Source organism: Phoxinus phoxinus (genome assembly GCF_949152265.1).
Source record: "Phoxinus phoxinus genome assembly, chromosome: 20".
Classification (NCBI taxonomy): domain Eukaryota; kingdom Metazoa; phylum Chordata; class Actinopteri; order Cypriniformes; family Leuciscidae; genus Phoxinus; species Phoxinus phoxinus.
Window position 1 is genome coordinate 3,440,986 of NC_136895.1, and position 21,294 is coordinate 3,462,279.

General features: G+C 42.3%; 3 protein-coding genes across 4 annotated transcripts in view; 1 reads left to right on the top strand and 2 right to left on the bottom strand.

Annotated features, from left to right (window-relative positions):
* Nucleotides 1-8: 8 nt before the first annotated feature.
* Nucleotides 9-4,386, top strand: ncbp2 (nuclear cap binding protein subunit 2). The gene is made up of 4 exons (XM_079592304.1): nucleotides 9-287; nucleotides 1,622-1,803; nucleotides 3,817-3,955; nucleotides 4,080-4,386. The coding sequence occupies exons 1-4, from the start codon at nucleotides 213-215 to the stop codon at nucleotides 4,149-4,151; spliced, it is 468 nt and encodes a 155-aa protein (XP_079448430.1). The 5' UTR covers nucleotides 9-212; the 3' UTR covers nucleotides 4,152-4,386.
* A 679-nt stretch (nucleotides 4,387-5,065) lies between these two features.
* senp5 (SUMO specific peptidase 5) lies at nucleotides 5,066-17,932 on the bottom strand. Its single transcript, XM_079592300.1, has 10 exons — nucleotides 17,701-17,932; nucleotides 16,048-16,790; nucleotides 15,861-15,966; nucleotides 14,932-15,079; nucleotides 14,806-14,853; nucleotides 8,747-8,824; nucleotides 8,276-8,413; nucleotides 8,118-8,201; nucleotides 7,987-8,037; nucleotides 5,066-6,720 (listed from the first exon to the last, which is right to left on the bottom strand). Exons 2-10 carry the CDS (start codon nucleotides 16,676-16,678, stop codon nucleotides 6,586-6,588), a joined length of 1,419 nt encoding a protein of 472 aa, XP_079448426.1. The 5' UTR covers nucleotides 16,679-16,790; nucleotides 17,701-17,932; the 3' UTR covers nucleotides 5,066-6,585.
* Nucleotides 17,933-18,942: 1,010 nt separating this feature from the next.
* anos1b (anosmin 1b) overlaps nucleotides 18,943-21,294 on the bottom strand; it is an 81,506-nt gene continuing 79,154 nt past the window's right edge. For both annotated transcript variants that reach the window (XM_079592298.1, XM_079592299.1), the window contains exon 14: nucleotides 18,943-19,833. The gene's annotated coding sequence lies outside the window, so the exon portion shown is untranslated. The remainder of the gene's footprint in view (nucleotides 19,834-21,294) is intronic.

A 21,294-nucleotide genomic window follows, 5' to 3' on the forward strand; every position in this document is an offset into this window, starting at 1 on the left:
ATATATTTGATGTGAACAATAGTTCGCACACTAGTTTGGCTTCGCAATGCACGGTCGGCAGGTGGCGGTAATGCGCTACTCCTCCACTGAGATCCACTGTTAACATAAAGAAGAAGAAGAAGAGAGAACGGGCTTCCGGTTCGTCCATGCTGATTCGAAAAACAAAAAAAAATCAGCTTCTCTGATTCTGGATTTATTTGATTAATTTCACCATGTCCATTAAATTAAACGCTCTTTACAGCGACTCATATGTGGATATAAGCCAGTACAGAGACCAGCATTTTAAGGTGAGTGTAATACATGCTATTTTTTTAGGATTAGTCTTTCCTTTTGGTAAGGAGTCATAAACACTGCAGAATCGCAGTAGTTGTGCTAATGAGTCAGTGCAGCTGGATTCAATCTACTCACTGTGACTAAAAATAGTTATTATAGTAGTCTCTAATTCAGTATTTATAAATTTTTTATTGAAATATATTAAATATTTGATTTTGCATTAAAACATACGGTTCCCTGTTAAAAAAGTATGTTAGAGACGAGGTTTTTTTAATGATTATTATTATTATTGGGCTAATACTCTTGAAAAATATATTCTTCTCACCAAAAACTTTATTTGATCAAAAATAGTAAAAAACTGTAATATTGTTTGTTGTTACAATTTAAGTGAACTATTTACAATGTGAACACATGTTAAATGTAATTTATTCCTCTGATTAAAGCTGAATTGTCAGCATCATTACTCCAGTCTTCTCTGATTATTATCAGTGTTGAAAACAGATGTGCTGCATAATCATTTTGCTATAGTGTCTTTTTCTGTCTCTGTCCATCATAAAAGTGCATCTATCCATGATAAAAGTGCATCTATCCGTCATAAAAGTGCATCTATCCATGATAAAAGTGCATCTATCCGTCATAAAAGTGCATCTATCCGTCATAAAAGTGCATCTATCCGTCATAAAAGTGCATCTATCCGTCATAAAAGTGCATCTATCCATCATAAAAGTGCATCTATCCATGATAAAAGTGCATCTATCCGTCATAAAAGTGCATCTATCCGTCATAAAAGTGCATCTATCCATGATAAAAGTGCATCTATCCGTCATAAAAGTGCATCTATCCGTCATAAAAGTGCATCTATCCATCATAAAAGTGCATCTATCCATGATAAAAGTGCATCAATCCATCATAAAAGTGCATCTATCCATCATAAAAGTGCATCTATCCATGATAAAAGTGCATCAATCCATCATAAAAGTGCATCTATCCATCATAAAAGTGCATCTATCCATGATAAAAGTGTATCTATCCATCATAAAAGTGCATCTATCCATGATAATAGTGCTTTTTATCATCTTTTTCTGGGATTCTTTGAATATAAACAACATTTATCAGAAATATAAATATTTTGTAGAAGTATGTATTTACTGTCCTTTTTTAAATCAATTTAGAGTGTCCTCGCTGTATAAAGTATTCATTTCCTCAGTGAAAAAGAACATTAGTGCACGCGAGAGATCCCCTGGCTGGATTGGACAGTAGTAGATGTATGAGATGCTGGTTCATTGGTGGCCCAGGCTGTAAAGCAGTGTTGTGTGAGCAGACCTCTGTACCCGCTGTGCTCCTGCAGGGGAACCGCTACGAGCAGGAGAAGCTGCTGAAGCAGAGCTGCACGCTGTACGTGGGGAACCTGTCCTTCTACACCACAGAGGAGCAGGTGTACGAGCTCTTCGCCAAGAGCGGAGACGTCAAGAGGATCGTCATTGGCCTCGACAAGGTCAAGAAGACCGCCTGTGGCTTCTGCTTCGTCGAGTATCCTTCTCATTCACAACCAGTGTGTCATCTTAACATGTGAGCCTTACAGGGATAGTTCACCTAAAAATGAAAATTAGCCCATGATTTACTCGCCCTCAAGCCATCCTAGTGTATATGACTTTCTTCTTTCAGACGAACACAATCTGAGTCATATTAAAAAATGTCCTGGCTCTTCCAAGATTTATAATGGGAGTTTTAAAAGTCCATAAAAGTGCATCTATTCATGATAAAAGTGCATCTAAAGTGCATCTATCCATGATAAAAGTGCATCTATCCATGATAAAAGTGCATCTATCCATGATAAAAGTGCATCTATCCATGATAAAAGTGCATCTATCCATCATAAGTGCATCTATCCATCATAAGTGCATCTATCCATCATAAAAGTGCATCTATCCATCATAAAAGTGCATCTATCCATCATAAAAGTGCATCTATCCATCATAAAAGTGCATCTATCCATCATAAAAGTGCATCTATCCGTCATAAGTGCATCGATCCATCATAAAAGTGCATCTATCCATCATAAAAGTGCATCTATCCGTCATAAAAGTGCATCTATCCATGATAAAAGTGCATCTATCCATCATAAAAGTGCATCTATCCGTCATAAAAGTGCATCTATCCGTCATAAAAGTGCATCTATCCGTCATAAAAGTGCGTCTATCCATCATAAAAGTGTGTCTATCCATCATAAAAGTGCATCTATCCATCATAAAAGTGCATCTATCCATCATAAAAGTGCATCTATCCATCATAAAAGTGCGTCTATCCATCATAAAAGTGCGTCTATCCGTGATAAAAGTGCATCTATCCGTCATAAAAGTGCATCTGTCCATCATAAAAGTGCGTCTATCCATCATAAAAGTGCGTCTATCTGTCATAAGTGCATCGATCCATCATAAAAGTGCATCTATCCATCATAAGTGCATCTATCCATCATAAAAGTGCATCTATCCGTCATAAGTGCATCGATCCATCATAAAAGTGCATCTATCCATCATAAAAGTGCATCTATCCATCATAAAAGTGCGTCTATCTGTCATAAGTGCATCGATCCATCATAAAAGTGCATCTATCCATCATAAGTGCATCTATCCGTCATAAAAGTGCATCTATCCGTCATAAGTGCATCGATCCATCATAAAAGTGCATCTATCCATCATAAAAGTGCGTCTATCCATCATAAAAGTGCGTCTATCCATCATAAAAGTGCATCTATCCATCATAAAAGTGCGTCTATCCATCATAAAAGTGCATCTATCCATCATAAAAGTGCGTCTATCCATCATAAAAGTGCGTCTATCCATCATAAAAGTGCATCTATCCATCATAAAAGTGCGTCTATCCATCATAAAAGTGCGTCTATCCATCATAAAAGTGCGTCTATCCATCATAAAAGTGCATCTATCCATCATAAAAGTGCATCTATCCATCATAAAAGTGCGTCTATCCATCATAAAAGTGCATCTATCCATCATAAAAGTGCATCTATCCATCATAAAAGTGTGTCTGTCCATCATAAAAGTGCATCTGTCCATCATAAAAGTGCATCTATCCATCATAAAAGTGCATCTATCCATCATAAAAGTGTGTCTGTCCATCATAAAAGTGCATCCGTCCATCATAATAATAGTGCCCATTGACTGCCATTATAAAGCTGGGAAGAGCAGGACATTTGTTAATATATCTCTGACTCAGATTGTGTTCGTCTGAAGGAAGAAAGTCATATACACTAGGATGGCTTGAGGGTGACTAAATCATGGGCTAATTTTCGTTTTTAGGTGAACTATCCCTGTAAGGCCTGTTCGCACTGACAATAACTATGAGAACTATAATGATCGAGGTGTTCAGCTCTGAAACTGCAGGATGGCTCAAAGACTTCATATGTCAGAAGTTCATCTCGATCATCGTCATGATTTGTGTGCGCTTCTCAGAGATGGAGATTCGAGCTCAGTAATCCGCTTGTGTTTCATTAGCCGTGTGAGTTCTTTAACCGCTGGTATGAAGGTACTACACCCGAGTCGACGCGGAGAACGCCATGCGGTTTGTGAACGGCACGCGGCTGGACGACCGCATCATCCGCACGGACTGGGACGCGGGCTTCAAAGAGGGCCGGCAGTACGGCCGGGGCAAGTCAGGCGGACAGGTAAACAACCAATCACAGTCATTACTGCGCTTACACTTCAGGAGTATCGTGTCCTATGGAGCCCCTGAAGGGACACGTGACGGGGAACTCACGGGGGTGTGTGTGTGTGTGTGTGTGTGTGCAGGTGCGGGACGAGTACCGGCAGGACTACGACCCCGCCAGAGGGGGTTATGGGAAGCTGGTGCAGAAAGCTTGAACGCCGCAGGATCGAGACGAGACCGCAGGCCGTCAGAAGTGTTAGTTTGGGGACGTGCGGTGACGGATGAGGATCAGTGTGTGTGATGGAGACGGATGAGGATCAGTGTGTGTGATGTACATATTAGGGTTCGGTGCTGTGTGAATGTCCATGCCTGAAGGTCATCTAGTCTGGCATTTGTAGTTATTCTGTTTTTTCTTTTTTTTTTAAATAAATGCTTTTTTAATAAACGTTGCCTTGTTTGTCTTTAATGAAGCCAGTGTCCACCTCATGCTAAATCTTGATTCCCAGTGAGTCTAGTCTGGTCTGGTGACATGATGGTCCTCAATACTGGAACACTAAAGTGCCGCAGTAATCCGCATCGTTTAATAACTGTACATACAGTAATCATTAATACGCAAGAGCTGCACGATTACCCACACGATCCTATTCTTATTCCTGAATGACACGATTCGAAACACAATGTCATTATTTCTGTCGTACAGTGATGTATATGATCGCAGAAGTCATGGGATTTTTATAGTTATAGATATAAACACTGATGTCTGATAGCCATCAAATCAGCTTTTAACAGTAACATGATGCTTCAAATAAAGATGGTTTCTACAATAACTTTATTGACTGATCTAAATATATTATTATTAAAGTACTAATTATAATGTCTCATCCTATTATCATAAATTACTAATGCTAATCCTATTATCATGAATATTATTTTTACTACCACTACTATTATTAGCATTTAGTTGTATACAACTCTATTACTATTATGATGATTGTATTAAATTGCCTCTATATCACTAAATATTTACTTGCCATCTTATTTATATCTATCTATATTTAACTGGTTTCCATTTCTTTGTTTTTTCATTCTTCTGTATGTCATTTCTTACCTTGTATAAGCTACTCTTTTTGCAATAAAAATAAAGATGGTTTCATGACCGTCATTGAATCACGAAGAGATTCTTCAAAAACGCCAGAAATGAAGCCGAGGTTTTATCAGAAGTGAACTAATAGTTATTTTCTTTGGTTGTCAGTTCAGAATCATAGAGGAATCGTGATCTTTATTTGAAACAAATTTAGCGTTAAGTTTCATGGCAAAGCTGCACGATTCTGGATCAATTGAAAAATCTCTAATCTATTATCCGTACTGATGTACATAAAACTATTTAATTACTAAAAAGGAGGATTCTGAACCATTAAAATGTTAGTAACAGGGTTGCAGAAACAAATCGAAACGTCACGTGCTTCCTTTTATATGCATATTTACACACAATAACAGACACAGAACTGGTTATTAAACATGTATTTTTAAATAATGATGAAACTAGTAGTCAGAAACTCCGGTTTGATGGTAGATTTCAAGTAACTAAAAATGACAGTAATGCTGTTGAATGATGAGATCACTGACAAAAGTATAAAGCTACTATTCAGACATTTTTGTACCAAACTGCATCACAAGGTAGAAAACGCTCCTCACACAGAACCACCGATGATGATGATGATGATGATGAGACTCACAACCGTCTGAAGCTTTCTAACCGGTTCCAGCGGATGTCTTCACGATCGAGAAACAGAAGAGTATAAATAAAAGGCAGAAACCTGCAGCTTTCACTGCAACACACTCTTTGCTCATTTTAAAAATGACCTTTAGCTGACTTCAATTAACACAAATCTACATGCTACAGAACCCATTTAACCGCGGACACATTTGAGGAAAACAACGGAAAGTGCTCAGAAGTGAGAGAACAGCAGTTTGCCAGTAATGCCGGTGGTCTACAGCAAGCAGCCGGACATCACGCGTCCATCCCGAGGCTTCTTCAGGGAAAAACACAGTACATCTGGGAACATAATTTGAAGTTGATCAAATGTTAATAAAGCAAAATCTGGTCCAGGACTTCAGGCATTGCTTGACTGTACAAGTATAACTCTCATGTTTAACAGTACATTCATTAACAGCCTTTATAAAAGCTTCTTGTACCTCAACAACGGCGTGACATTTACACTCTATAAAAGTCCTTCAAGTGTCAAAAACTAAAAGAAACCTGATAGAAACATGTAGTCTGTGTCATGGCTGTGTTATAAGATGCAAGAAAAAAATGATATTTTAAAACAAGTAAATAAAAAAAATATCTTGAATCTCTGTGGTTGCCAGTAAACGAGTTTCTCGTCCGTCAACATCCACGTGTTCTCTGAGAAGCGGTCTCGGCCTTCGTTAAACTCAAGCCCGAGGATGCTGGGAAAAGGCGTATCTGCACCGCCGGTGTCGAGCGCATCCCGGAAGAGAGCGCAGCAAGCCGTCCCGGGGTTTCGACAGGCCGTGTATTGGGGATTTCCAGCTTCGCCTGATCAAACCGTTGGATCTGTTCGGATCTTGCGGAGAAGCCCGTCCTGCGTGTCGAGTCCCTCATCAGACACGAGCGAGTGTTCAGGTCTATGTGTGTGTGTCTGGGCTTGAGCGGTCCGACAGCGTGCAGTCGCAGAGCTCTCGGTAGATCCTCTTGCGGACCCGTGGCATGTCCTCTTGAGTGAACAGCAGCGGCTTCAGGAACGCCAGGCACTTGCAGTACTGCAACATGAACAACAGCTTCATCATAAACACCTACATCTCATAACAGATCAAAATAAATGCTTTAACATTTAAGCCCAGAGTATACGGGTGATGTGTGCCTTCACTACCCCTCCTGGTCTACAGGAGGCAGCACCACGAGCTCTCTCTTTATAATCCTCTAGGCTACAGTACAAATGCAGATGTTTTCTGAGCTCCTCACACAATCTCCTCCACTAGCAGTCCAGTGTTGTAGCTAGCATGCGCATGGCTTTAGCTATGCTTGTGGAGTATAGTTTGGGTGGCCTGATCACACCAGCTGCTTTCTGGTCAAACACAACAGGTTTTAGGTGTCCCTGTATATATATATATATGTTTTTTTTATATATATATTTACTTGTATGTAGTGTGTAATAGAGCAGTTTGTGGATGTAAACGGTCTGCAAAGTATTAAAGATCAAAGTGCAGATTCTCCTAAAAGAAAGAAGTGATTCTGAATGAAACGAGTCGTCAGTAGTTCAGTCTCACTTCCTGAACCTGTGTAACCGTGTAACACATTTGCATACTGCCCGTCTATATAGACAGAGCGCAACGCGTCTGCAGGCCACACCCACCGAGGGGGAAACTATCCAACCGCCTCCATTGACTCTGCATTGTGAGAGGCTCCTCCTCCTCGTCATTTCTTGCTTCTAACTAAAGACAGAAAAATACCTAAAAGCTGCTGTGTGACGAGGTGTGCAGCAAACAAGCTCAGAAACCCAGAAATAAGTGTTTATAAGCTGTCGACCCCAAAAAACGAGCGTTTAAGGACATAAAAGTGGACACAGGCTGGAGCGAATGGGTAAATTGTGGGATCCTGACACTCAGTATGCACTAGAAACACAGTTGCGTGTGCAGTGAGTTAAACATTTGGTCACTGGTGAGTCAAATATCCAGATGTCAGTTTTATATATTATATTTCTGTAAGATAAGCGATCCTGTGTTGCCGATGATGTTCTCCTCCAGCGGGCGTACGTTAGTTCTCAGAGTAATGACACACGTTACGCTCTGTCTCAACTGCCTATCCGCTTTTAAGTCCTTAAACACTCGTTTTTTGGGGTCGACATTTATAAACACTTATTTCTGGGTTTCTGAGCTTGTTTGCTGAACATCTCGTCACACAGACGCTTTTAGGCATTTTTCTGTCTTTAGTTAGAAGCAAGAAATGACAAGGAGGAGCCTCTCGCAATGCAGAGTCAATGGAGACGGTTGGATCCCACCAGCCCTACTGTACACACACATATTTACCTCCAAGACAAAAACCCCACAGTCATTGTCGTTCTTCTGCTGTGGAATGGCCTGTGGAGAGAACAAACCAAAGATGAAGCTCTCACTGTGTTTATGCAGAACATCAGTTTAATGAAGCTCGCGTCACAGACCTTGTTGACGACCATCTTCCAGCCCTTCTGAAAGACCAGCTGCTTCTTCTCTTTTGCTTCTGCCAGGATGTATTTCAGGATGTTCTGTGGAGAGAGTCGCACGTCAGCTCGGTGTGAGGATTTCTGTCTACGGTAAAGCCCACTGCAAACACACTCACATCCACAGCGAACTTGAAGAGGATGCCCTGCGAGTCGTAGAAGTTGATGTTCTGCTTGGAGACGTCCACGGTTATGAGCGACCAGTGGATCTCCAAGTGAAGAGGAATCAGAATCAGTGTCTTGGAAAACAGATCAACCTGAGGACATCAAGACAGAAGACATCGTTTCGTGTGCCAGGAGTAGTGGCTTCAAGTGTTGCTTCATTTCCAATGTTCTTCAAAATCTCTCTCGTGTTCCTCAACAGAAAGCAAGCCTTCCGGGTTTGGAACGACATGAGAGTGAGTAAATGATGACAGCTTTTCATTTTTGGGTGAACTATCCCTTTAAGCACATCCTTTTACTGAGCGTTTGTTGAAAAAAGAACAGAAATTTGACTTGTAGGAAATGTAGAGACTCAAGCACTAAACAAAAACAAGTGAGATTCAGATTCTATCAATGTGTGATGTGTTTTTGCAAGCGGTGACATTTACCTTTTTGGTCCACCGTCTCACGCCTTCATAACCTTTTGCTACAAACTGTCGGTAAAAAAAACTGTTGAAGAAATGCACCTAGAAAAGGACAGATAAACAATGTCATTTAAAATGTTAATTTTAAAGGGGAAATATGCAATGCGGATTAATGTGCAACAAGAAGAGCCACACCAGTACAGTTTCAAAAGGCTGAAACCCCAGAACCAGACAGTAGCACCTCACTGCAGTACACGAGATCCAGGGGGCGGAGTTGGGTTGGTTCAGGGGTGTGTTTAGGGATCAGGGGATGGAGATGGGTAGGTTTAGGGGTGTGTTTAGGGATCAGGGGGTGGAGTTGGGTAGGTTTAGGGGTGTGTTTAGGGATCAGGGGGTGGAGATGGGTAGGTTTAGGGGTGTGTTTAGGGATCAGGGGGTGGAGTTGGGTAGGTTTAGGGGTGTGTTTAGGGATCAGGGGGTGGAGTTGGGTAGGTTTAGGGGTGTGTTTAGAGATCAGGGGGTGGAGATTGGTAGGTTTAGGGGTGTGTTTAGGGATCAGGGGGTGGAGTTGGGTAGGTTTAGGGGTGTGTTTAGGGATCAGGGGGTGGAGATTGGTAGGTTTAGGGGTGTGTTTAGGGATCAGGGGGTGGAGATTGGTAGGTTTAGGGGTGTGTTTAGGGATCAGGGGGTGGAGATTGGTAGGTTTAGGGGAGGGTTTAGGGATCAGGGGGTGGAGATTGGTAGGTGTAGGGGTGTGTTTAGGGATCAGGGGGTGGAGATTGGTAGGTTTAGGGGAGGGTTTAGGGATCAGGGGGTGGAGATTGGTAGGTTTAGGGGAGGGTTTAGGGATCAGGGGGTGGAGATTGGTAGGTGTAGGGGTGTGTTTAGGGATCAGGGGGTGGAGATTGGTAGGTTTAGTGGTGGGTTTAGGGATCAGGGGGTGGAGATTGGTAGGTTTAGGGGAGGGTTTAGGGATCAGGGGGTGGAGATTGGTAGGTGTAGGGGTGTGTTTAGGGATCAGGGGGTGGAGATTGGTAGGTTTAGGGGTGTGTTTAGGGATCAGGGGGTGGAGATGGGTAGGTTTAGGGGTGTGTTTAGGGATCAGGGGGTGGAGATGGGTAGGTTTAGGGGTGTGTTTAGGGATCAGGGGGTGGAGATTGGTAGGTTTAGTGGTGGGTTTAGGGATCAGGGGGTGGAGATGGGTAGGTTTAGGGGTGGGTTTAGGGATCAGGGGGTGGAGATGGGTAGGTTTAGGGGAGGGTTTAGGGATCAGGGGGTGGAGATTGGTAGGTTTAGGAGTGTGTTTAGGGATCAGGGGGAGGAGATTGGTAGGTTTAAGGGTGTGTTTAGGGATCAGGGGGTGGAGATTGGTAGGTTTAGGGGTGTGTTTAGGGATCAGGGGGTGGAGATTGGTAGGTTTAGGGGTGTGTTTAGGGATCAGGGGGTGGAGATTGGTAGGTTTAGGGGAGGGTTTAGGGATCAGGGGGTGGAGATTGGTAGGTTTAGGAGTGTGTTTAGGGATCAGGGGGAGGAGATTGGTAGGTTTAAGGGTGTGTTTAGGGATCAGGGGGTGGAGATGGGTAGGTTTAGGGATCAGGGGTAGAGATGGTTATGTTTAGGGGTCTGTTTAGGGATCAGGGGGTGGAGATGGGTAGGTTTAGGGATCAGGGGTAGAGATGGGTATGTTTAGGGGTCTGTTTAGGGATCAGGGGGTGGAGATGGGTAGGTTTAGGGATCAGGGGTAGAGATGGGTATGTTTAGGGGTCTGTTTAGGGATCAGGGGGTGGAGATTGGTAGGTTTAGGGGTGTGTTTAGGGATCAGGGGGTGGAGATTGGTAGGTTTAGGGGTGTGTTTAGGGATCAGGGGGTGGAGATTGGTAGGTGTAGGGGTGTGTTTAGGGATCAGGGGGTGGAGATTGGTAGGTTTAGGGGTGTGTTTAGGGATCAGGGGGTGGAGATGGGTAGGTTTAGGGGTGTGTTTAGGGATCAGGGGGTGGAGATTGGTAGGTTTAGTGGTGGGTTTAGGGATCAGGGGGTGGAGATTGGTAGGTTTAGTGGTGGGTTTAGGGATCAGGGGGTGGAGATTGGTAGGTTTAGTGGTGGGTTTAGGGATCAGGGGGTGGAGATTGGTAGGTTTAGGGGTGTGTTTAGGGATCAGGGGGTGGAGATGGGTAGGTTTAGGGGTGTGTTTAGGGATCAGGGGGTGGAGATGGGTAGGTTTAGGGGTGTGTTTAGGGATCAGGGGGTGGAGATTGGTAGGTTTAGGGGTGGGTTTAGGGATCAGGGGGTGGAGATGGGTAGGTTTAGGGGAGGGTTTAGGGATCAGGGGGTGGAGATTGGTAGGTTTAGGAGTGTGTTTAGGGATCAGGGGGAGGAGATTGGTAGGTTTAAGGGTGTGTTTAGGGATCAGGGGGTGGAGATTGGTAGGTTTAGGGGTGTGTTTAGGGATCAGGGGGTGGAGATTGGTAGGTTTAGGGGTGTGTTTAGGGATCAGGGGGTGGAGATTGGTAGGTTTAGGGGAGGGTTTAGGGATCAGGGGGTGGAGATTGGTAGGTTTAGGAGTGTGTTTAGGGATCAGGGGGAGGAGATTGGTAGGTTTAAGGGTGTGTTTAGGGATCAGGGGGTGGAGATTGGTAGGTTTAAGGGTGTGTTTAGGGATCAGGGGGTGGAGATGGGTAGGTTTAGGGATCAGGGGTAGAGATGGGTATGTTTAGGGGTCTGTTTAGGGATCAGGTGGTGGAGATGGGTAGGTTTAGGGATCAGGGGTAGAGATGGGTATGTTTAGGGGTCTGTTTAGGGATCAGGGGGCAGAGATGGGTAGGTTTAGGGATCAGGGGTAGAGATGGGTATGTTTAGGGGTCTGTTTAGGGATCAGGGGGTGGAGATTGGTAGGTTTAGGGGTGTGTTTAGGGATCAGGGGGTGGAGATTGGTAGGTTTAGGGGTGTGTTTAGGGATCAGGGGGTGGAGATTGGTAGGTTTAGGAGTGTGTTTAGGGATCAGGGGGTGGAGATTGGTAGGTTTAGGAGTGTGTTTAGGGATCAGGGGGAGGAGATTGGTAGGTTTAGGGGTGTGTTTAGGGATCAGGGGGTGGAGATTGGTAGGTTTAGGGGTGTGTTTAGGGATCAGGGGGTGGAGATTGGTAGGTTTAGGAGTGTGTTTAGGGATCAGGGGGAGGAGATTGGTAGGTTTAGGAGTGTGTTTAGGGATCAGGGGGTGGAGATTGGTAGGTTTAGGGGTGTGTTTAGGGATCAGGGGGTGGAGATTGGTAGGTTTAGGGGTGTGTTTAGGGATCAGGGGGTGGAGATTGGTAGGTTTAAGGGTGTGTTTAGGGATCAGGGGGAGGAGATGGGTAGGTTTAGGTATATGTAAGGTGATCCAGATCCAACTCCTCCCCCTGGATTTCATGTTCTGCAGTGAGGACCATCTCCAACCAGAAGCACGGCATCATTTTCATTCGGTCTATTTTTTTTTCGCCTCTAGAAAACGTCCCTGTATTAATCTAGCGGTTTCAGGTTGTTTGTGTGAATTCACCTCACTGACCGAGAAAGCTTCTTCTACTTCTGACATCCCACACTACATACATCTTTTGCCAGCAGATTCGCCAAAATATAACTACCGTATTTTCCGGACTATAAGTCTATATTTAGAAATTTATTTCACAAAATCCAAGAACAGACATTTAATCTGGAAAGGCATGTTTTTCAGCTCCACAACAGCACACAGAACAACAGGCTGAATAGGTGTCCGGTATGCAGGGCTCAAAATGCACGTCAGAAACAGAGGACAGGTGTGTGTGTGTGTGTGTGTGTGTGTGTGTGTGTGTGTGTGTGTGTGTGTGTGTGTGTGTGTGTGTGTGTGTGTGTGTGTGTATGTATCTGAGCCTCATTGGTCTGTCACTGCTCGTCAATGTCAGAATATTAGAGATTACCAATCAAATCAAAGTAGGCGGGATTTATATTCACAGAAGCTACGGAGCGCGAATTTGAGCAGAGCGACTCGACGCTTCATATGGTCAAGTGCGATAGTGTAAGTAGCTAAACTAAATATTTCACATTTGACTTTTTTTTTTAGGTCATAAATGTTAAACAAATGAAAAATTATCAGGCAAACGAATTTACTTGTCTAATTTCACCATTTTGAACTGAAAATAGGCCTTTGTAACGTGACCCGTGGAATGTAATTCATTTACTGTCATTGTGAGGGAACGAGAAACAAAGCCGTTTTCATCATGTTAGGCACAATATTAATAACGAATGTGTACATGTTGAGAATTAATATAGTACAATTTGTAGCCTTCAGTAAATTAAAAAAGTTCAGCTTTAGGAGGGGAAGAGACAGGAGACTGAGAGAAAAAGAAAGAGTGATGGATAAGAAGTGAGAGCAGCTATTGACAAATACTGCCCGCTGACATGGTTTTAAAGCTATTTCTTATCCTTTTTTTGGCCTTCAAACGTCTTGAAATGCACACATCAGAGAAATAAAAAATTTAAACCCCCTAACAACCTTACATTTATTTGATTATAAAGCCCCGTCTACGGCCCTGTATTAAGATCAATAATGAATGTGTATTGTGAATAAATTTAATAAACTTAGTTAGGCTACCTAGCTTTCCTGGTAGCTTTCAGTAAATGAACGTGTCTGAGAAAATGATTCATAAATCAACCTATCAGCTGACCCCAAGTTTACTTTCGTCATTGACAGACAAAAATAAAAAGCCTATATCAGTCAAAGCTCAGCTTTAGGACGGGAAGAGCCAGAGCAAGAGAAAAACAAAGAGAAAAAGAGTGATGCTGATGAGGAGAGAAAATAATCAGCTGTGTGACATGGTTTTAAAGCTATTGTTGTCCAATTTTTTTGGCATTCAAAACATCTTAAAATGCACATATGTAGATCAGAGAAATCAAAATGTTCTCGGGCCCCCGAACACCCCGAACTAGTCTACCTCACATTTGGGACCTCAGTGATGATAAAACCCTGCCATCTGCATGTTAATGAAACTAGTTAATTGTGAGCGTTAGACCCTAACCCAAAGTGTTACCTTTTTTTATTTTTTTTTATCATACCCTCATTGATGATTCTAATTTGATTATTTTATATCCAATTGTTGATATTTGTGTTTTGAAAAAGTTTTTGATTCATGTTTTGACTCCTAACCAATTTTCTACATTAAAAATTGTCTTTTTATGTGGGCTAGTAAAATTCATTTCGGGCAACCAAAATCTGAAGAGTGCTTGCCCGAAAGACTACCAGCGATTTAGAAATTTTGCGAGCCCTGGTATGTTAGCGTAACACATTAACAGTTATTCAGCTCCACAACAGCATAAAGAACATATATCTGTGAGGCTGAATAGGCTAAACTAACATTAGCCAGCGAGTCCAACAAGTTACCGGTCAGCAAGTTCACCAAGCTCCCGATCTCATTCCTCAACACTGAATCCATTGAGTTCTTCCTCGGTGTCGCTTCTGAACAACTCCGCTAACTAGAGCGCCCTCACGCGGCTGTAGACGGTAATGCTTTCTCTTGGTTCATCTCAGTCAGTATGAATTAATGTTGATATATAAGTCGCACCTGACTATAAGTCGCAGGACCAGCCAAACTATGAAAAAAAGTGTGACTTATAGTCCGCAAAATACGGTCGTCAGACTATAAATACTTCAGCAATGTCACACATTTACATTTACATTCTGCACGCCATTTTGTCCGCTAATTCAGCTATTTGTGCTCCATCAATGGAAAAAAACATTGTATGTCTTTTATTCCTGAATAAATATGTGTTTTTGATTAATCGGATGAGTAAATGATTCAATGACTCAATCATAATACGCAAAAGGCCAATGGTGTACCGCTGTAATCTGATGAAAAGGTCACGGAAAAATCCTCACCACGATCTGGGTGACTTGTGTAAACACACTAGGGCTGGGCCATTTGAAGAAATATCACATCGATAATCGGCTTGAAAATACTGTATTATTTACAAAAAGTGCACCGTTTTAGTTACTGTATGGAATGACATGTACTGTGATAAGTAGGATAACCCAGGACATAACCTGCATTAGTAGAGAAGTTCACGAATGCTTTTACCTTATGGTTTGTAGCTTCCATGATCAATTCTCCATACATGTTAATCACCTGCAAAAAAGCACATGACAAACCCTAGTCCAGGAGATGTGCAAATGCATGAGGAGTGAATGACAGATAAAAGCCTACCTGATCATTGACCCAGTTTTGGTCATCGAGTGTTGAAAGGTCATCTAAGGTCAAGGTGTGCTTGTTGTAGGTCACTTGGAAGAAATGCATAGGAGCACAAGCCAGCCCAGCCCTGAACTTGGACACTTCTGCTGTTATCAGCTTCATCCTGAGGGAACACACACAGCATAAAGCTGGTCACACGGCCTCAGACGGTTCAGTTACTTCTGACAAACTCTAACATAAGCTAACATGACATGAGCATTGCATGAGGCAGCTGGATTTAAACACAGCAAATCACACTTTCCCCAAATTATTGACAGCTTTGTCTAGCTCAAACTTATAAAAATAATAATAAACCAAAGTTATGTGAAAAAAAAAAAAATCTTATGTTCATTCGAATTATATACTCATTTTTCTCTTTCTTTTTCTGTTAAGCTCTTCAAGGCTGCATTTATTTGATAAAAAAAACAGTGAAATATTATTAATCTTAAATAACTGTTTTCTATGTGAATATAAAGTGAAGTGTATGTAATTTATTCCCGTGATCAAAGCTGGATTTTCAGCATCATTACTCCAGTCCTCAGTGTCACATGACCCTTCAGAAATCAGTGTAACATGATGATCTGATGCTCAAGAAACATTTATGATTATTATCAATATTTTTGTGGAAACCGTGACATTTTTATTTCAAGATACTTTAATGAGTAGAAATTCTTTACTGTCACTTTTGATTGGTTGATCAATTAAATGCATTCTTGCTGAAAATATTAGTTTTAATGACCCCAAACTTTAAGTAGTGTAGGTATTTGGTAACAGGTTTTTGGAAAGAAGTGCAAACTAAACACACGTGCACTGTAACATGTAGTTTGACCCGCTGAGGTCTTTCTGGAGGTTATGAAATGCACATAAAGTGCCAGAAAGGGCATTGAGGTGGGGTTTGGACTCGCCTGTCGTTGAGGTCCGACTGAAATATCTTGTTCAGGTGAAGCAGGACATCAGTGTCACTTAACGGGGCGAAGCTGGCGTATTTCCCATAGAACTGCTCAAGGAATTCTGGGAGGGAAAAGAAGCATGTTCAGTAACAGAAATCGGCTCCAGATCAGCAGAAGTGTGTGAATCTCCCATGAACACTACCATGGATGCAGTCGATGATGCCGTCGGTGGTGAACTCAGCAGGAGGCGGCGCCGGCCCGTCCGCGGGGTCGCTGCGGGTCTCCCCGGCGGGGGGTTTGCAGTAGTGGTGGTCCCAGGACGCCTGAGCGCTCCAGCTCGCCGGCTCGGTCTCCATCGCGTCGCTACGAGCGGGAACATCCGGCTCCGTGCTGGTCAGGGAAGACTCCCCGGGTCCCTTCATCGGTGTTTGAGAAGCGCTCAGCTCTTCCGTGTCATGATCACTGTTCTCCGAGCCGTTCACCTCGAGCGCGCCTTCACTCGCTCTCTCCGTTCGGGAGAAGTCTGGCTTTCCTCTGGGAGACGGAGCCTCCTCCATCTCAGACACAGTCCCAGCATCCACCGGGTCTAAGGTCACGACCCCTGAGGTGCTCACCACCTCCTCCGCCGCCACCTCTTCTTGGCTCACCATGTCTTTCTTCTTGCGTCCGCGTTTCTTGGAGATCTGCTCGTGTCCGGGCGCGTGAGGCTTCCCGTTGGGACCGCAGCAGTCGCACGTCTTCGGCACACGCTTCCTCCTGGAGCGGCCATTTTCAGGCATCTCCCCGGAGCCGGATTCTGCCCGATCGGAGCGGTTCGGTGCCGGGACCCTCATGGCAAACTCTACCCCATTCCTCCCGGGATCCTCTCCACACGTCTCAGCACGAGTCCACCATCGGGAGTCTGGGTCCCGGAGCTGGAAATCTGGGCAGTTTGGATGTGCTTTTCTAATGTGTACATTTGAAAGGAAGAAAGAGTAAAACAATCTTAGCGATTTCAGATCAATCTTATGAAAAGTGTATAACATCAGTATTTTTCAAAGCATAACAAATATTGTGTGGCTTACAGTCCCACACACACACACACACACACCAGTAAGTTAACAAACCAAGTGTAACTCCGCCGAACAGGAATTTAATATGCAATTTAAATGTGTCGTATTGTGTAGCCTACGTCTGTCTATTTGCCATTGAAAAATCATTTTGATGGCTTATTTCTGCAAGGAGTGTGTTTACATGGATCTTCATGGAGCGTGTGTTTGTTTTATTCTCTTGAAAAAGTCGATTTTTAAATCGCAACTTTGCCTGTCTTGAATCTTTTCTGATGAATAAATTTAATATATATGAGGTTATGGTAATGCATGAGGCTATATGTCACACAGAATGATCACAATATTCATCAAACATTGTATTTATATGGTATTACCATGGTACATGTTCATAAAACACGGTTTAGTTATACTTTCATAAGGTAATACTTCGTGAGTTTGGTATACACAATGCTATATGCTATGAATGATCATTATAATCGTGTACCATGGTATTTATATGATGATCCAAGGCACTTCAAAGAATACCGATGCACATGTCAGTCAAATCAGCGGACCGCAGAGAACCAGCAATAACAGAATCACTCACAATAATGTGAGAAAAATATGATTCGAATTTTCTGATCGAAACTGAATAAAAATACGAATGCATACAAGTCATGAGGAATAACGCCTTCATCGATGTTAAAGGCATAAATAATCTGAGATCATGATAATCAATGATTCAGAGCAGATCATTTATTCATCAGTCCAACAAAACCAGCAGGTCTATCCTCGCACACACACACATCTGTGTTTTACAGTCTCACCGTGTGTCCGTCTCGAGGGTGAAGTGTGCAGGACCTTTGAGGTAGTGAGAATTAATTCCGATCAATATTCCTCTATCAGTGATATCGATAAAAGTGAGGGTTATCAGGCGTTGTTATGGTCGCAGACCGATCGCGGCGCATGTCGATGACGTCACACGACGCGTTTTAGCGACATCTAGTGGGAAGGAGACACTGAACGCTTTTCTTTTTCTCGCGCCACATACAAAGTGTTTTAGTCACGACAATCTGTTACCTTAAATTATACGTTTATCTCTGTAAAGCAGCTTTGAAACAATCTACATAGTTAAAAGCGCTATATAAATGAAGATGACTTGACATGACAACTATGAAACGACATCAACATGTCCATTATTATTAATTTGACCTAGCCTACATTAGAGTGCTCTTCTTGTATATTTTGAATCTAATTCTTCAAAAGTAAATGTCATAAATGTATGTTTTTAAACAAATTCATAAATGTAGCCTAAATTTTCCTCATATAATGTGATAATAAAACAATGAGTCCAAATTATATTTGTGCTGCCCTTAACCTCACCATTAAATAATTATTTTTTTACAGAATTTTTCAGCTTTATTATAAATTATTTATCGGTGCAATCAATCAGTATTGAGCTCTTCTCTTCTCTTCTCTTCTCTTCTCTTCTCTTCTCTTCTCTTCTCTTCTCTTCTCTTCTCTTCTCTTCTCTTCTCTTCTCTTCTCTTCTCTTCTCTCCTCTTCTCTTCTCTTCTCTTCTCTTCTCTCCTCTCCTCTTCTCTTCTCTCCTCTCCTCTCCTCTCCTCTTCTCTTCTCTCCTCTTCTCTTCTCTTCTCTCCTCTCCTCTCCTCTTCTCTTCTCTTCTCTCCTCTTCTCTTCTCTTCTCTTCTCTCCTCTCCTCTTCTCTTCTCTTCTCTCCTCTCCTCTTCTCTTCTCTCCTCTTCTCTTCTCTCCTCTTCTCTTCTCTCCTCTTCTCTTCTCTTCTCTTCTCTCCTCTCCTCTTCTCTTCTCTTCTCTTCTCTTCTCTTCTCTTCTCTCCTCTCCTCTCCTCTTCTCTTCTCTTCTCTCCTCTCCTCTTCTCTTCTCTCCTCTTCTCTCCTCTCCTCTCCTCTTCTCTTCTCTTCTCTTCTCTTCTCTTCTCTTCTCTTCTCTCCTCTCCTCTTCTCTCCTCTTCTCTTCTAACACAGGCACAACAGGGAAGATGTTCAACTGCTGTATACATTCCTGTTGATGTTCACTCACAGTCTCATGATGGACACACACATTTATAAATGAAAGGTGTGGAGCTTCATTTAGCCTAGTTTATTAGTAATGACAACAAACCATAATACAAAAAAAATTCTATATTTACAAAACAGTATGCTATATTGTACAAAGATACAACTTTCAAATGCATGTCTGAAAACATGATTCATCCACTGTTTCTATATGCCGATGGACGTGTGCTGTGAATCGATCTGGTCTAGCCTGATATATCTGATACAGTATAAGGCACTGACATCTCTCACTATTCGCCAGAGAAAGCTATCACTGTTCTGCTTGAGATTAATGAATTACATTCACAATAAATAAAATCAGACGTGCTGTTGTTCGGAAAATGCCCTGTTCACATGTTTAAATCTGAGATGAATCCCACGCTGATGTTGTGTTGAAATTTAATATATTACATGTACAAATATTGATGTTAGGCATTATTCATGAAACACGCACAGTGTAAACTTTGCTGATCATAGGGTTAGATTCTCAGGAAAGAAATGTGGTTATATATATAAAGTGTTAGCTAAGAATGGCGTCGCAAGCTATTTAGACAGAAAATCAAACTGATTGAGTTTCATGAATGAGGCCTGTTGGGTATAAGCACTATAAACTTCTGTATGAAACACATATTTGTCTATAAAATAATATGACACACAACTATATGCAACTACACACGAACTACACCAGTGCTACACATTTGTACACAACAGAAGCATGGTGTGGTTCCTCAACATTCACGTGTTAGTGCGCTGGTCTGAACACTGGACTTCAGTGGAGCTCATCATCGCCTCGTGTGCTTTTACAGCGAGTCCTTGAGCAGATGCATGTGTCCGAATAAGGAACATCACGAGTAGCTTGATTCCTCACGTCTTTTTCTCCATCTGTAAACAAAAAGAAAAGAAAACAAAAAGTTAATATTTATGGTCATCAGATGTCAAGTCATCTTCATTTATGTAACGCTTTTAACAACATAGATTGTATCAAAGCAGCTTTACAGTGATAAAAGGAGATTACAGTAACAGAGATTGTTTAGGTTTTACAGCAGCTCTAGAATAAAGTTACTGTCCAGATAAAGTTAGTTTTGATTGATTCACTTCCGTCGTAACGATCATTAGTTATTAACTTACGGGCCGCTAACCCGACACCGTTCTAACAGAAAACCCTTAACGCACTCCGGCCGCTCATCCGCACAGAACAGTGTCTGGTGTCTCGAGAACGCAAACCGTGAAATAAGGTACAAAGTTGTTTTTTTAGCGCTTCCGCATAGCCAATCTGTAACGAACGAAACTGGATTTACCTGCATCACAGTATTGTGCGGTGTGCCCTTTAAGAGACTCATCATGTCATTCATGACGTGCACTATGCGTGATGACGTTGAGTTGTGAGATGAGATGAGAACAGAACCAAAGGAGATGCTAAGCGTGCTCTACCTTCCTGTTATACTTTTCGTTTTACTTTATTTTGTGACGCTAAGAAAGAGTAATCTCTCATGTATGAGTCTGTGTACCTGCCATTAAATGTGCATAATACAGCCTTTTCATCTTTAAGCTCTTTCTTCCACTGACTTCACGAGAGTTATCCTGGTCAAAGCCTTACAACGCGAACCAGAATTATTCCGACAAGGTTTTATCTGTTCAGAGGTAAAGGGAAGGAGGCCTTCACAGGGGAGAGACTAGTGACTCTTCAGGACTGCGTTGTCGTCGTGTCCAGGCGCTGGTCCTTCATCAGATCCGGCGGGATAAACAAAGACTAATATTAGCGTAGATGCCATCCTTCTTATGATGTAACGAGTACATCAGGATTTATGGGAAGTGTTCCCAGTTCTGGCTGACCTAATCTATGCAGCCTAACATTGAGTTATAGAAGTCTATAATGTGTTATGTGTATGCTAGGCCGAAGAGATGTGTTTTTAGTCTAGATTTGAACTGACAGAGTGTGTCTGCTTCCCGGACAATGTTAGGAAGACTGTTCCAAAGTTTTGGTGCTAAGTAGGAAAAGGATCTACCGCCAGCAGTCGATTTTGATATTCTAGGTATTATTAACTGGCCGGAGTTTTGAGATCGCAGTAGACGTGAAGGACTATAATGCGTTAAGAGCTCGCTCAAGTACTGCGGAGCTAAACCATTTAGTGCTTTGTAAGTGATCAGCAATATTTTAAAATGTATACGATGTTTAATAGGCAGCCAATGCAGTGTTGACAGAACGGGGCTAATATGGTCATACTTCCTGGTTCTGGTAAGAACTCGAGCTGCTGTGTTTTGAACTAGCTGTAGTTTGTTTATTAAGCGTGCAGGGCAACCACCCAGTAGAGCATTACAATAATCTAGCCTTGAGGTCATAAA

Coding starts and splice junctions, on each gene's coding strand:
- senp5 (XM_079592300.1), bottom strand. CDS start 16,678: ATGAGGGTCCCGGCACCGAACCGCTCCGATCGGGCAGAATCCGGCTCC. Junction 14,854..14,931: donor AAAACTGGGTCAATGATCAG/GTAGGCTTTTAT, acceptor GCTTTTTTGCAG/GTGATTAACATGTATGGAGA. Junction 8,202..8,275: donor TCTTCAAGTTCGCTGTGGAT/GTGAGTGTGTTT, acceptor CTCTCTCCACAG/AACATCCTGAAATACATCCT.
- ncbp2 (XM_079592304.1), top strand. CDS start 213: ATGTCCATTAAATTAAACGCTCTTTACAGCGACTCATATGTGGATATA. Junction 288..1,621: donor ACAGAGACCAGCATTTTAAG/GTGAGTGTAATA, acceptor GTGCTCCTGCAG/GGGAACCGCTACGAGCAGGA. Junction 1,804..3,816: donor TGTGGCTTCTGCTTCGTCGA/GTATCCTTCTCA, acceptor GCTGGTATGAAG/GTACTACACCCGAGTCGACG.